This window comes from Cetorhinus maximus, chromosome 18, assembly GCF_964194155.1.
Source record: "Cetorhinus maximus chromosome 18, sCetMax3.hap1.1, whole genome shotgun sequence".
In the NCBI taxonomy this organism is placed as follows: domain Eukaryota; kingdom Metazoa; phylum Chordata; class Chondrichthyes; order Lamniformes; family Cetorhinidae; genus Cetorhinus; species Cetorhinus maximus.
The window spans coordinates 23,053,914-23,070,602 of record NC_135896.1 but is presented as its reverse complement, the minus strand read 5'-3'; the positions used below and the strand labels follow the sequence as shown (position 1 = coordinate 23,070,602).

At 40.8% G+C, this 16,689-nt stretch overlaps 1 protein-coding gene across 3 annotated transcripts in view; it reads left to right on the top strand.

Moving 5' to 3' along the window:
• ppp4r4 (protein phosphatase 4, regulatory subunit 4) overlaps positions 1–11,242 on the top strand; it is a 167,445-nt gene extending 156,203 nt beyond the window's left edge. For all 3 annotated transcript variants that reach the window (XM_078562179.1, XM_078562178.1, XM_078562180.1), the window contains 5 exons: positions 768–819; positions 2,058–2,163; positions 3,796–3,863; positions 6,163–6,301; positions 8,369–11,242. In XM_078562179.1, the coding sequence (XP_078418305.1) occupies positions 768–819; positions 2,058–2,163; positions 3,796–3,863; positions 6,163–6,301; positions 8,369–8,393 (390 nt within the window). In that variant the 3' untranslated portion in view covers positions 8,394–11,242. The remainder of the gene's footprint in view (positions 1–767; positions 820–2,057; positions 2,164–3,795; positions 3,864–6,162; positions 6,302–8,368) is intronic.
• Positions 11,243–16,689: the final 5,447 nt, after the last annotated feature.

Sequence of the window (16,689 nt, the reverse complement as noted above, 5' to 3'; positions counted from 1 at the left end):
GTTTTTAATGTTTCAATCAGATCACCACTCATTCTTCTAAACTCCATGAAATATCAGGCTAGCCTACTCAATTTCACTTCATCGGACAATTCTCTCATCCCAGGAACTAGTCTAGTGAACTTTTGTTGCACACCCTCTTGGGCTAGTATGTCCTTCCTTGGATATGGATACCAAAACAGCACACTTACATGCTGTTAAAAACTTACTTCTGAATACACCAGCCCTAACTTTCTCAGTGATGGAAAGTTTAGTACAGAACTAGTGAGCAGGTATAACAAATTCATATCATTGTTGCAAAGACCCGGCATTGAAATGAAACAAGGCGACCCTGTGGAGGAGCAGGGTTTCTCTGATGACAACTTCTGGATTTCCACGTTTAATGCCTTGCCATTATTTTTATTGTAAGTTCCAGGCCAATAAATTCGGAAGCTGGATTGGAAACTAACTGAGAAATAGCTAATGGTAAATGAAGAAAGCTCCTTCTGTTGGGACAGAGCTGTAGAGCTCCAAAAGGATCTGCCTTATCTGTAGAGAACAGCTTTCCAAGGTTAACTAGTAGAAATGGGTGGTAAGGAGTAGTGTTTAATGACTTTTGATGTGAGGGATTAATACTGCAAAACATTTTTTTGAGATGGTATAGAACCTATGTTAACAATGGCTTGAATGACTTTCTCAAGATAATTGTTATTCTTATGTACAACTCTTTTCTACATATTTTGTTTATACCCTTAATTTCAAAACTTGCACTGTAATATTTCACTTAACAGGAAGACATGGAAAAACGGGGGGAAAGCAAGTCAATGAATGAAAAGAAATTACGTGAGTTCTTTTGCTCTAAATTGATCTAAACATTTTGCTGCTGAACACAATGCTGTCATTTAAAAATGATTATATTCTTTAAAGTTAGTTTATAAACTAACTCACCTCTTGACTTCCAAAGCCTGTCCACCATCTACAAGGCACAAGTCAGGAGTGTGATGGAATACTCTCCACTTGCCTGGATGAGCGCAGCTCCAACAACACTCAAGAAGCTCAAGTCAAGTCAAGTCAAAGCAGCCCGCTTGATTCACCACCTTAAACGTTCACCACCCCCACACCCACCCCCCCCACCACAGTGGCAGCAGTGTATACCGCCTACAAGGTGCACTGCAGCAACTCACCAAGGTTCCTCAGACAGCACCTTCCAAACCTGTGATATCTATGACCTAGAAAAACAAGGTCAACAGACGTATGTGAACACCATCACCTGCAAGTTCCCCTCCAAGTCACACATCACCGTGAATTGGAACTATATCACCGTTCCTTCACTGACTCTGGGTCAGAATCCTGAACTCCCTTAACAGTACTGTGGATGTGCTTACACTAAATGGACTGCAGTGGTTCAAGAAAGTAGCTCACTACCATCTTCTCAAGGGCACTTAGAGATGGACAACAAATGCTGGCCTTGTCAGTGAAGCTCGCACCCCAGAAACGAATATTAATAAAAACTGTAATAACTTCATTTGATTGGCATTTCCTGAGTTACTTTTGCTATTTTGCAGAGCAGCTTTACTCTTGTTAAACAGCCTAGGTAAATTCCACCTTATAGTATTAATTCCATTCTGTGGAGGTAGCAGGAGAGACAGGAAGGGTAAACAAAAGAAAGAAAGTAATGAAATGTATAAGGCAAGTGAAGCATGCACTTCACAAGCTGGATGGCACTTCCCAATCAGATAGTGATACCCATCATTCATCTTCAAGCTCCAACTCTTATTGCTATATCTGTTAAAATGGCCCATAATTTGATGGTATCCTTTATTTGTACTACAAGATATGCATTGATATTAAGGAAATTTCACAGTCATATGAGTACTGAACACAAATCAGTTACTCCCCAGATTTTTGGGGAGTAGTTCTCTATTTTTGAACATTATAAAACTGAAATCTAGAAATGTACAAAAGAAAGTCTCACTTTGCAACGTTCTCAAAAGTACTACAGTATGTTTCTACTGTTATTTGTATTTTCCGCCCATGCTTACATTAAATTATTCCATTTTGATTTTTATCATCCTTACCAGTTTCATCTTTTAACAAAGATGGGAAGAAGAGGACTAAATTAGGTCGTAGCCGTTCACTTGGTGGTCGAGTATGTCCTCCAAAGATCGCCACTGATAAATCTGCAATGTAAGTAAGGTCAAATAAGGAAAATATCTCAAAGCTAGGAGGAAGTTGTACTCCTCATGGTCAGTTGCGATTTTCCTCTCACAAAAATGACATCAACCACAGTAATTCTATTTAAATTTGGGAAAATCAGACTTGCTAATCTAACCATCAGCGCCACTTAGTCCTCAAAAATAAAAACTGTATCCAGTAGAAATAAAATAGACAACAAAATATTTATCAGTGTAAATATAAATATCCTTGCATTGTTAATTAATTTATCTATTAAAAAGTTTCTGGTTTATTTCGGGGAGTTTTTATGCACCACAAAGTCAATTGTTTCATTTAGTTGTGGCTCTTGTCATTTCTACTGATTGCATCACAATTTTTATTCGGATTATTCACATTTCCTTGTGCCCGGTCAATTTACAATCATTGGTGGTTTCAACTACATTTGACTTGGTGAATGAAATGTACATACAATATGCACAGAAATACAACTCCGGATTCCAGGCAGTAAGAGCAAGTAGTATTATGCAAGTAGTATTATCAACTAAAATATTTTTATATCTTATATGAATACAGTGCGTGACAAGTATGTGCTGCTAATAATGCCTGATATGACAGCTGCTCTATTCTTTATGACCATACTTGAGTTCTTATGCAGATTGCTATGGTACCTAGAAAATCACCAGTAATCAGCCTCAGTGTGCACAGTGATTTGCCTTCCTTCTGCCCTGGCCAAAATGCAGACGAGCGATTGAAAAGTGATTATTTGGTTTTTGGTTGTTCAGCTGATGATTTAAAATGTTATATTGAGAAATAATTTATCTCACCTAAAGCTTCAAACACAATGGATCAGAATTTAATGTAAATATAACAGTGAAGCTAACAGCTGCCACTTATTTATGTGCAAATCAGACAGCAACTTCAGTCATGCACAGATGCGCAATTGAATGCAAAAATCCAGAATTGCCGTCCAAGATGTGCCACTCTGCTGTAACCTGTGTGTGAATGGCATCTATTCGTCTGGCTCCCTATTCAATTGTGTTGAATAGTGTTGTAATTACACACTGAACCTGCCACAGAAAGTTAGGGCTTGTCCATTTCAGTCAAATGGCATGATAAATCTTCATTATTATCAAACAACCTTTCTGACACTGAAAACTAACTTTTCCAAGTACGGAGCCCCACTCCTTCAGCTTCTAATTGTTGCCGGAAATCTAAAAACATTACGTTTAAAATTCACCTCTCTTTCTCTTAATCCAATCTTTCTTTCCCTCTCTTTATTTCGTTTTCAATACCTGATTTGACATTTAATTCACTATTTTAGCTGACGCTTACTGGTTCAAATTCTCTGCTGATCATTAAATGTTCTTCAATCTGATAGGTTAAAGAGATGTACAGAGAGATGCCCTCTTCACATAGTTCCTTGATGCTCTATGGAGGGCACCCCATCATTTCAATATCCCCCTTGTAGCAATTTACCATGTAAAAGCTCATGTAAATGGGCAAGATGCATGGGTGGGTACTGAGATTCACCAATTACAGTAAATTCTGGCCCCATTTTGACATGATTCATCAAATTATTTTATTTGAAATGTAAGTTAAAACGTCTTTCATTCTTAACTACAAAATGCAATGTTTATCTTCTAGGAAACTTACTTCAGCAGCGTCTAATTCTCAAATTGCTACAAGTACAAAAAATGCTCTAATGTCATTTGGTAAGTAGACTATTTACATACTTCGGCATCATAGCAATTTATGTTGAATTTAAAAAGACTCGGTTGAAGAATACATTCTTGGCATGGACTCAGTGGGCTAAATGACCACCTGTGTTGTTATGATTCTATATTCTACATTTTAAAAATTCATATAAATGGAATCTGATTAATAAGAAGGATTTATTAATTGTGCAAATGTTACTATTGGCTTGGAGGATATCTATGAATACTGGAAATATCCAAACATAAATAAGACCTGCCTGTGTAATGTACAAACAAAGAACTCGCATTAATGTCGCACATTTTACCATTGTTTTGTAGGCAAATGCATGCAAACAGGGTCAAACAAATAGCAAATGAGATAAATGACCAGTTAATTTGTTTTCATTGTCTTGTTCGCCCTTCGAGGTGAAGATGATCATCATTGGAGTGTTTGGTAGAGTTCCAGTGGCTGCTTAGGCAACTGCTAAGGCTGATCTGCACCTGGAAGGTTCTGCTGCAAATTGGACAGGATGAATTGCTGGCTTGGGATTTCCTCTCCTTGCATTTTTTTCTCTGTCTTTGAAATGCTCGTCCTTTCAAAGGGGACTGCACCGTTTCCTATTTGGTTGCGTCAGGTGCAGCAATCCTGGGTGAACTTCTCCCAGGACTCGAAATTGATGTCAAAATTCCTAAGCAAAGCCTTTAAAGTGGCCTTGCAGCACTTCCCTTGACCACCATGAGACCGTAGCCCAGACTCGAGCTCTCAATAGAAGATTTGCTTGAGTAAATGATTGTCAGGTGTTCTGACTACATAACCAGTTCAACTTAGTTGTGACTGTTTCAACATGGAATGGATGTTTGCTATGCCAGTTCGGGTGAGCACCTCAGTGTCTGGTTCTTTGTCCAGCCTCCTGATCTTCAGGAGCTTCCGAAGGCAGCTCTCGAAAGTGGTTGAGCTTCTTGGCATGATGCTGCTACACTAGTCCAACTCTCACATGCATAGGGCAGGAGTATTGTTCTATAGACTTTCATTTTGGTAGGTAGAATCACACCTCTTCATTCCCAGATTGATATTTGAAGTCTGCTGAAGGCTTCACTTGCTTTGGCAATTCTTGCATGTCTCTTCATTGATACAGACAGCTTGAGAGAGTGTGCTGCCGAGATAAGTGAATTTATCTGCTGCTAACAAGTTCTAGTCATGAACTGAAGCATTGGGCTCGAGATTGGAGCTTCCTGGAGCAGGCTGGTACGTTACTTTTCTTCGTGCTGATTGTAAGGCCAAACATGTCACAGTCATTGGAGAACAAGTCTATGCTATGTTGCATGTTCCAGCTTCAAACCGGCAGCTAGTGCACAGTCATTGACAAACAGAAAATCACAAAGCATGCCCTTGGAGAACTTGGTCTTGCCTCAAGTCACCTGAGATTGAGCAGCTTCGCCATATCAGTGGTACCTTGACCTTTTCTGAAACTGAACTGTCTCTCTGGCAGCCAATCCTGGTTGACATGTCACATTAAGCAGTTCAGACTTCTGGCAAAGATTTTGTCGGCGATGGAGAGGAGTGAGCTTCCTCTATGATTGTTGCAAGATTGGGGAGGTATCTTTTTACTCTTGCAGGATGGTTCTTTGCTCTTACATATACTAAAGGAGTTCAGTGAGATTCTTGACCAGGCATTGATTTCCAACCTTGTTAGTCTCAGCTGGAATGGCATTAGCTCCTGGAGCTTTGCTGTTAGACAATCATTTGATAGCTTCTGCCATTTCTACCAGTGCGGGAGGGTCATCAAGAGAACAAGAGCAAAGGTTGTTGGCTGGGACGCCAGGCAAACTTCCTGTTCTTTTTAAATAGTTCTCTGGTATCTTCCAGATCCTTCTGCACTGACAGATGAGGCCTCATCTTAACATTTCATTTGAAAGGCAGCACTTTTGTCCGTATTGGATAAAAGTGCCACTTTAGATTATGTGCTGTGGCTCTAATTTCACGACCTTCACTCTCACCACTGAGCAAAAAGCGGCTGTCAAAAATGATGACTACAAATGCATTCTCTTTGGTTGGAATGAATTATGTTTATATTGTATCACATTGATGGCTAACAATGTTTATATAAATGCTCTGAGAAATATCAGCAGATTCACTACATAAAGAATAAATATTTTTGTCAATTAATTTTAAAATTGCATTCTGTCTTGTTATTTATGTACTATGACATGGTAGCCTCATAAAATTGTCAACATGGCATTATTCAATAGAAAAAGCAAATGGTATCAGAGCACCATTATGTAAACAAATGTGGTAATGTGTTCTACTTCACTTTAGATGGGACGCTTCAGAGTCATTCTTCAAGTTCTGGTGGGCCCTCCAATCTGCCATCTTGTTCTTCTCGTTTTTATTCAGCTAACTCCAATGAACAAAAAACAAATGGGGGTAAAGATACTCTTCCAAAGAAGTTTAACTTGTAAGTCTGTGCATGCAAGTTTATTTCTCAGATTGCTAGGTAAAGATTCTTTTAAAAAATGCTTCCATTTCCTTACTTCCTGAAAGAACCACAGCTTGATTGTTAAGGCTCCACAATTATCAGTTGTCCTGTACTATCTCCCCCAAAATGATCATTCTTCATGGGCAGGAATTTTCCGTTAGCGAGCGGGGTGGGGTGGGGCCTGCTCTCCGCCGACGTCACCGCGCCCCATTTAAATTTTCAGGTAGGCGGGGGCTCATCAAAAGCAGCTGCACGCCCGCCGACCTGTCAATAGCCAATTGAGGCCATTGACAGAGTCATTTAAGTAATTAATGAACCTGCCCGTCCAACCTTAAGGTTGGCGGGTAGGCTTGGAGCCCAGGCGGGCATTAGAAAAAGCATGAAACCTCTTCCACGGGCAGGATGAGGTTTCATGTAGGTTTTAAAAAATTTAATTAAAGTCTTTATGGACATGTCCCAGCTCATGACAGTGTCACATGAGGGGACATGTCGGGGATTTTTTTTTATTTTTAATAATTTGTACAGTAGAGACGATCTCCCTGAGGTAGCACTTAGCCTCAGGGAGATGAGCGCGCTCTTTTGTGCACATGCGCGAAAGACCGCACTCTCGGTTTAGGGAATCCCCTCCCTGCCCGCACAGGGAGCACATAGCGCTTCTGTGCGGATGTCACGCTGGGTGGGCCTTAATTGGCCCGCCCACGTAAAATGGCGGCACGCCCCCAATCGGGGGTGCTAATTGGAGGCGTGCCTCTGCACTTCAACTCTCCCCCCCCCGCCCCCACAAACGGGGGGATAATCCTGCCCCATGTGTAAACCAATTGTGTAAGTCCTAGAGCAGAATCTTGTGCCCTCCCCTGTAGTGAGTTTGGTGGCAAGGGGAGCATTTAAACAGGCAGGAGGGTGGCAGGAGGGGACCCTGCCAGCTTCCTGCCTCCACTCTCACTAATTCCAGGGCGGGAAGATCCATGGACAGCCTTCTTGCCTCTGCCAATTGAGGCCTTTGAGTAGGCAATTAATGCCCACTTAAGAGCCTCTTCCTGCTGCCACTGGTATTCACCCAGCAGTGGGCAGGGGGCTCACCATGTGGCATGCACAGCAAGCAATCCCTGGCATGTTCACTTGTAGGCTTCTGGGTACCGAGACCCCTATCACCGGCACGAGATTCCACCCCTAGTGTACCAGTTATCCACTGGGGGTTAAGTCATTTAAGTCTAGCTAAACCTTATTTGCACTTTCTAGCAGAGATTATTGGATAGCAATCTGAAAGGGGAACTTTGTCTTTGCCCACCACACCAGCACTCCCCCACCACATCCCACTGCTGGACCAAGCATTACATTTGGGACTGGTTAACCTAGGCTACATAACCCAACTGCCCATCCCAACTCATTTCTTTAGCAGACATCTCCAACTTGCCAATATTCCCATCTGCCTCTGATGCCCTATTGCCTGGACCAGCCCAGTCGAAAAAATTTCTTTAATTAAAAATCATCAAACTAACGAGGCCTGTGTTTGGTGCCCCTTGTTATCTTGGAGCTCTGTTTGATTATCTCTGAATTCTGATATCAGAGCCTGACGAGCAACCTTCCTTCTAGTATGCGGATGGCAAGGAACCCATTGATGGCAAAATGGTACCTTTATATGCCTTTCCCATGTTGAACAATTTACTTGTGGGAAACATCAGGAACTGGGGTTTCTTCACAGTGCATCCCGAGCTGCTTTCTGCCTTGACCCTCTACAGCTCTGTTGAAAAATCGGTTGGCGGGGTGGGGGGCGGTGGGGCAGTGGTAGCCGAAAGCCTATTTAAGTATTTGTATTGCTTAATGCTACATTACGCAGTACACTTATCACCAGGACACTAGCACCTTGACACAAGGAGAATCTTGATTTTTGTATAGAGTTGTGAAGATAACCTAATGTAAACAATCTGGGTTCCTTTTTAAAAAGAAACTGGCAATATTTCTCAGTTCCTTTTATTATATCAGGATAAATTCTGTGAAATAATATTGATAACAATCTGTTTAAACAAATGATTTTTTTTAATGAAGGAAAAGCAGAAAATCAAATCCTTAACAATATGGAAAGAAACTTGCACTCCGTGGATAGACATTTCATGAAGCGCATCAGTGACTTCCTTAAAACCAAGTTTCAGTAAGTGTCTCGTGATTTTGCAAGCTGTGAGGAAATAGACATATTTGTCTGACCTACCAAGTCTTGAAGACGAAGCACTCCAATTTGAAGCCAAGTCTGTGTTTGTGGTTTCACAAAAGTAACTTATTCACATTTTATTTTTCATGCCAGCTGTTATTTGAATATTACTGCATATATCCTTGTTTGCTATACAGTGATTGAAATTCATTAAAGAAAGCATTACAGAGCTTTCAGCAGCTATTACCGCAAATACCTCCAAGGACCCTGATGGGTATGCACAAAGTTTGAAAATGTAAATTTGTTTCAACACCCTTAAGATGACTATCTTCTCGCTTGTAAGAAAATGGACTATAAAGAGTTTGGAGTGATGATGTACCCACATTCCCATGCATGTCTGGGGATGCATTTTTGCTGTGGGTGACTACTGGAAACAAACTAGGTTGTTTATGGATTTTGAGCATCACTCGTTCATCTATAATGACTGGCAGGGTGACCACAAAACCTTTGTAAAGTTGTGTTGTGAATGATTAAATTTCCTGGTTCTTGAAACTTTTGCTTAATTTGAAGCATAAGTGGAGTTTTTAACTTCTCCCTCTGAACAATGACAAACTACCACGTTCAAATTTCAAGAATGGTACCAAATTGTAACGTGATGAAATACAGATTCAAGTTGAAATAATAGAAATTTAGCACAAGCCATTGAACTAAGAAACAAGCTTTCGATTACATTCCCAGCAAACCCAAGGTTACTGAAGAAGTGGAGCAGTACAGTTTTATCTCATCCACGTTCATTGATTAATTTCACTAATCTAACCTAACATTATAGCAAAATAGTACTTCTGTATTTTTGTTAATGGGATCTTGTGTATTGGTTTTACAGGATATGTTTTATTCTAACTATGAAGCAGAGCTCAGAGTAAAATGTTGACATTGTCAACTTCAGTGCCTGTTATATTTTGTGTTTTGAAACTGCACAATAGACATTTGCACTGCAGTTAGCAATGGGGTAACTTTCATCCATAGCCAAAGGCAGTACTTGAACTTAGATTTTGCAACAATTTGTTTTAGATGCTGACCGTGTCAAATTGTTCTTTCATTCAAGACCACATGATTTAATAAATATTGTGATCCTTGAAGCAAATCAGGAGGTTCTGGGGACCAATTTCTTGAACTCCAGGCACAATCATATTCTAGCTTGCAGACATGGGACATTTAGTTTTTAAGGGACTGCTGGCAGACTAAAATCCTTCACTTACCCATTGTTATAATAATCTAATAAACCAGAAATTCAAGACTGCTATGGTATAAGTTTTCAAAAAAGAGAAATACATCAATTGAGATCTGAAGAATAGTATTAGAGAAAACTCCTTTTAGTAAAATAGCTGTACCAAATATTAAAGGAGCATTCCTTCAGAAATGGAATGTTGCACGCTAAAATTATTCATTTTTTAAAAATTCTCTGAAAATTTAAATACATAAATTTACTTTGTAACTTCTATATTTCTCATCAAACACACACCACAGCGGTGAATGTTGTCACCCTCTTGCAGCAGGTTTGCCATTTTGAGTACATTTTGGCATAAGCTGATATAACACAGTCATGTCTCCCATATGTGTGTGCTGCCAAGTGTGGATTGTACTTTGGCTAACATGCATGGATAACAACCGCCTCTTGGCGTTACTCACACTCTTGCTGGTACTGGCTGGTATTAGTTGTGTCATTTTGCTCCTTCAGTGTTGGTGTGATGAAAATATCAGCATGGCGCCCGTACTGAAGATTGTGTATAATAATTAAATGGCATTGAGTATCCTATATCTGTGCCCTGCATTGATCTCAGAAAGTTTCAAGAGACCTGTAGTAGTCATTTGGTGTTTATTTTAACAATAGTACAAGATGTACTGGCTTGTTAAGACTGAATGTAACAAATTACTTAAAAAAAATCTGAAGTGTTTCTATTTATATTGCTCTGAAAGATAGTTTTTTTTAATGAAGCTTTGCATACTGTATAGAAACTGCAAACACTATGATGTCATGCAGGATATCAGTATTATCAATTGTTGCCCTATATTGTCAATATATTTAGTGATGACTGTATGTACATTTTACCTATTTGGTTCTGTCTTCTCATGTTGCAACCTGATGGCAATTTGAAATAATTTCTGGTAACCAGAGATTTATTATAAATTTTCAGTGTTGAGTTCAGCTTCTCATTGTAAAACCTTTCAGGTACAATGTATTGTATTATTTTCCCAATTATTTTCAGATCTAAGTATTGTAATTCCTCCATTTGATTTAAAATCCCATTACTTTTTTTCCACACACAAGACTTTCTTTAAGAGATACTTTCTGTAAGAGCAGGTGTTATCCTGTCATTTTGCCATATATTGTAAATAACCATGTATAATTGCACAAGAATTGTAAGCGTGTAAAAGATATGCAAATGTATTGTTTTTAAAAAGATAAAATGAGATTAATTATTTTAATGTTTATTTTGTTTAGCATGTCCCATGATTCTTTTTAAAGCTAATTTTGCATAAATTCCTTTGTCACATACCTACTGTACTGTCTTGCTACAGGAATATTTATAAACAGTGTTATGGATTAGATGTGCATACTGGTGTAAATATGGCCTTAATCAGATTGAGCTATGCAGTCTAAAAACCTGGCTTTGTGAAAAAACTTTAAACAGGTAATGTCAACTCAAGTTCTGTTAAAGTTGTATGTTACATATTCTTAAATAAGTTATAAACTCTAAATAGAAATTCAGAAATGCTGTTGGTGTTTGTTATCTCCCACAAAACCATAATGGGCACATCACTGGCACGTTTAACACATTCATGGGTTGCCCTTTATTATGAAGAAAAAGTTACCAGTTGTGGTCTGATTGTTTAAGAACATAAAACACGGCATGAGGAAAGGCCATTGACCGCATTAAACTTGAAAAAGGACTGACTGGAATCAGAAGTGTATAAAAATGAGACCAAGAACTGTCCCATGATTTAAATGTTCTGTTTCATCAGTTTGCAGCTTAGTGCTGAGTGGAACAGTATCATAGTATCTAGTTTCACATCATCATCAACTTCACGTGTGCTCTGGCTGAAGGCAGGTCCTTGGCTCATTATCTGCTGATGTTTCATTCTGAGCAGTTTTTGTCTGTGGTGGTTTGCCAACGCCTTCCACTCTCAGGGACAGGGTGAAGAGGCAGGTCCCAAGCGCACCTCAACTGGAATGGGAATGGAACTTGCACCATTGGCGTTATTCTGAACCATACATAAGCCATCTATCCAACTGAGCTAACTCCCCCACCCCTATCCCACATATTTACAAATTTGGAGAAAAAAGCAAAAGCTCAAATTAGCTGAATTTTGCTGCTACAATGAAAAACTGAGTAATAGCCATGGTCTGCATTATCTAAACACCTTGACAAGAGACTGTTTTCTCATTTAGTTTCTCACCATTTTCTAGTTGCAACTATGCCATTCCTTTAGCATGGAAATTAAAACAATTTCTCTACAACTGTTACTGATGAATCTCTGAGGTGGCCAGAGTTGATCATGGCAAGTCAGATTCTGTTATTCTCGCATATGTGTGCTAATAGCACTTGCACAAGTTCAGTTCAGCTGCAGCATATGAAGGGACTGAGATATAAATTTAATTACATCAAACAGCATGCCTAAATATCCTGATCTCGCTATAACTCTTTTGGTGAACCACTTAAACATTTATCATAATTTAACTGTGCTTATTATGATTGGAATAATGAATGGAGGGAGCCTTATGGCTTGTATTCACCACCTGCCTATTAATTAACCTGCGCAATTACTCTGGGAGCTAAACAGTCAGATGCCTCTGCATCTCCTCATTGGCAAATATTTCAGTTCAGAAGTGGTAAATAAGTAAGCCTAGAAGTTACTGTTGGCATAGTAATCAAATGTTAATGAAACATTTGCTAAACTTTTGAGTTTCACAAAGCATGCTCATTAATCTTTGCTTTTACTCATTTAATGAGTGAGCTACCAAATGAGACGGCAGAGTCACTGGGTGGAATTTTCCCCACCAGCCAGGGGCGATAATCCTGGCACAAAATTAGGCACGATGGCAAAAGTCAGTTTCCTGCGGGTGGGAAATTAGTTTGGAATTTTGTTCTCCCGACTTTGGTGGGTTAAAGGTGGGTGGAGTTTCCTGCTGATTTGTGTCTGGAAACACAGTTGCACCTCGTGAATGGCCATTAAAATGCCAACTTGCCAGAATTATGCTCCCCCTCAAAATTAAGTGCCCGGCGAGTGGATAATTAGAACAGCCTGTTTCATAAGTGGCGTGCACCTGGCGAGCTTCAGATCATCGACAACTTTGAGGTATGTAGAAGCTTCATTCGCCTACTTTTAAGTGTTGCTGTGAGATTTCTGGTGCTTTTATCGCAAACTGCACCAAGGCTGGGCAAGGGAGGCAAGACCAGCGGGGAGGGGGAAGACAGAGGCAGAACTGGGGGTGATGGTGGTGTGGTGGAACACTAGAGGCAAGGGGGAAAACAGAGGCAGGAGTGGGGAGCATCAAAGGACACAGTGGAGTCATGAAAGACTATTTTGGGGCAAGAGTTATAAGACTGTCGTGGGGCTGAGGCCACGCTGCCGGGGGTATATTGAACATCTGACCTGGGGCTGTGGCCAAGCTGTCAGGGGCATATTGAACAGACTGTCCTGGGAATGAGGCCACGCTGTCAGGGGCACATTGAATAGGCTGTGCATGCCATATCAGGGGGCTCTGCATGGCACACGACTTGGTCCCAGTCTCATGTGGGGAAAGGCCTCTCTGGGCAGTGATGATCGTGCATAGCATAGTGTGCAGGGTGTGGTCAGTCTCTTAAGGAATTGGGCCCTGGGGGTTAGAGGCATGCTACAGTAAACACCTGTTGTTCATGGGGGTTATGTTCCCACAAAATCTCAAAGGGCTAAACTACAAATGACGAACATACTTTACAATGGAAGTCAAGTAAATAGGTTCCAGCCATCCGAATATTTAAATGTATACAGGAACAGAGACAATAAAAATTATTTTTTCTCCCTGCTGGCCTTGCCTCCTGTGCCCAGCCTTGATAGAGCTTGCGATAGCAGCACCAGAAATCTTGCAGCAACACTGTTAAGTGTAGGCGAAAGAAGCGTCTTCATATCTCAAAGTCATTCATGAACTGAAGCTCGCCAGGTGCACGCTGCTTTTGAAACAGACTGTTCTATTTATCCGCTGGCAGGACACTTAATTTTGAGGGGTACATAATTCTGGCAAGTTGGCCTTTTAATGACCATTCATGAGTTGCAAATTTGTTTCCCGACATGGATCAGCAGGAAACTCCACCCACCTTTAACCCGCCAAAGTTGGGAAAACTAAATTTCAAACTAATTTCCCGCCAGCAGAAAACTCTTGCCATCATGTCTAATTTTCTGCCAGGATTAACGCCAGTGGCAGGTGGGGAAAATGCCACCCAATGATTCTGCCATCTCATTGGATAGCTTTAAGAGAAATTTATTGGAGAAATTGTTTAACAAAGCGATAAAACAAGAACAATGTAAAATTTGTCACACGGTACTGTACTTGAGAGTGGAGATGGCAGGAGTGGATGAAGTGGCTGTTGTTGCGGATGAAAAGAATAATGTTATTCTTGACTGCTTCACCTTTTGCCTTTCAAATTTGGAAAGTTCTCGGTAAGGAGCAATAGCAGTGTCAATCACTCTACAAAAGGCAAGGCTTCTTTCCGTGTTTGTATCACCATCTGTTGCCTGTTTTTTTCAAATCTCCAGCTGATCTTATGAGCTCTGTCATCATCTTGGATGTAAAATGAGCCACTTTAGGTTCTTCTTCCTACTCCTGCTCCTGTTTAAATTTGCTTAATTTCATCAATTGCACCAATTCTTCTGCAGAGAGTTCCTCTTGATGAGACTGAAGCAACTCCTTTACTCCATCTGTGACCAGGTCTTCAAATCCCTCCCTCTTTGTCGCGTCAGCATCCACATTGCGGAACCCTATGAAATCATTCACAGCCTCAGGCCAAACTCTTTTCCAGCAGGCATTTATGATTGATTCCCTAACCTCATCCCATGAGTCCTTAATTATCCCTATTGCTGTGAGAATGTTGAATTCCTGACAGCAGCCACAGAGTGTAGTCAAAGGGTTTACCTCCATAAGGTTGAGAATGTGGCTGAAATTTCAATGGGTGTAGTAAGCTTTGAAGGATGCAGTGACCCTCTGGTCCATTGGCTGGATAAGTGAGGTCATATTTGGGAATAAAAACAAAATTTCAGCATCTGGATGGCTCTCTGCAAGAGAGTGTGAATGTCTAGGTGCCTTATCGTGGATAATTAGGATCTTGAAGGACAAGTTATTTTCCCTCAAATAAGTCCTGACTTAATGCAGAAAGCAATTCTCAAACCAGTCTTCAAACACTACTGCTGTAACCCAGGCATTGCTGTTAGTCTTCCAAAAGACTGGCAGATGAGATTTATTTTGTGCTTTAAGTGTTTGAGGATTTTCTGACCTATAAACCAGCTTTGGTTTACATTTCAAACCAGCCACACTGACACACAGTAAGAATGTTAGCCTGTCCTCTGCGGCTTTAAAACCAGGAGCTTTCCTTTCTTCTTTGGGTACGTAAGCCCTATTTCACATTTTCTTCCGGAACAGGCCAGTTTCGTCTGCGTTAAAGACCTGCTCCACCTGGTAGTCTCTCACTTCAATGCAATCCTGCAGAGCCTTGGGAAACTCTCCTGCAGTTGCATGGTCAGCTGAAGCAGCCCCCCCCCGCCCCCCCACCAACTTCACACTATGCAGATCAAAATGCTTTTTAAGTGATCAAGCCATCCAGTACTGGCTGAAAATCGCCTGGAAGGCAAAGGAGAGGCACCCTCTGCAACACCTTCATCATTACTATTGTCACCAGTAACACCAGCACTACCCATTTTACTACTCTTTATGTGCTAGTACAATTCAAGGGCCTTATTTCTAATGATGGGACCAGTAACTGGGGTCCTCCTTTGATGCTAGTGCTCTATACACGTTTAGTAACTTCTCCATTTCCTCCAAATGTGGATCTCTCCTACTTACAAAAGTTAACCTGGCAGTACGACTACCAGAAATACTGACACCGGTCCTTATTTTATCTTCAGGTTGCCTAATGTACCTGATTGTAGTAGAGTCATTGACACTGTATTCCCCGGCCAGCATGGTAGCACTTGCACCGTTTTTCAGTCTAATGTCACTTTTTGGGCAAATGTCATCAGTTTTCTAGGACGTTTGCTGCTTGGCTCTGATTCATTTTTTAATACAGTACTGTACTGATCAAGGATTAAAATGCAGCAAAAAGGAACACCCACGTGCAAACAGTGACAACGCACGTGCAGGAAATACGCCATGGACACTGCTTTTTTTTGTCTTCGTTTAGGTGGGTTTTTTTGGTTCAGTATTTTCCAAAGTTGGCTCTTACAGTATTTTTTTATGTTTAAAACTGTGGATAAATGAACATTTGGGCTTACAATGGGTGACCTTGAGTATAAAGACTTTTGCGTGGGTAAACAAATTCACAAAAGAGGAAATCATGAGTGACAGGACTTTACTGTACTGTGAGGCAGATGGCACAGTCATGGTCAGGGGAGGCATCTGCATCCTGCATGTTGGTAGTTAAAAAGATATGGGGGGCTATTGGATGGTCTCATTGGAGGATAGGGGGGTAACTCCTGGGAAGTCAGGGTGCATGTGATATCAAGAAGGGGAGGGATCAGGTCAACAAAGGGCATGGGGACATCAACATTAAAGGCTTCAGGGGGAGGACAGGAATAGCAACATACACAATGATGGTCAAGAGTAACAGGGGAGGTTGCATAGTAATAGGAGGAATGGGTATTAGGAGGCAATGACTATGGAGGAGGATAGGAGGAACTCGGTTGGTGATGGAGTTTGGAAGTTGGTCACACTCACGAATCTAATAAGCACCACATGTTTGTCTTCAGTGATCAACGATGCAGTTGGAAAATATATGAGAGGGTGTTGAGGCTGTTGTGCACAACTATTTTAGGCCGATTAAAGGGATACCCTACAACTGTCTTGCTCAGGCCATGAACAGCATGCCACAGCTAAGTGCTGGACTCATGGGTCTCATGCACAATGAATGAGCTTGATTCCTTTTCTAATGGTACGCAGTCAGGCGACAATCCATCGAGTTCTAAATGCTGC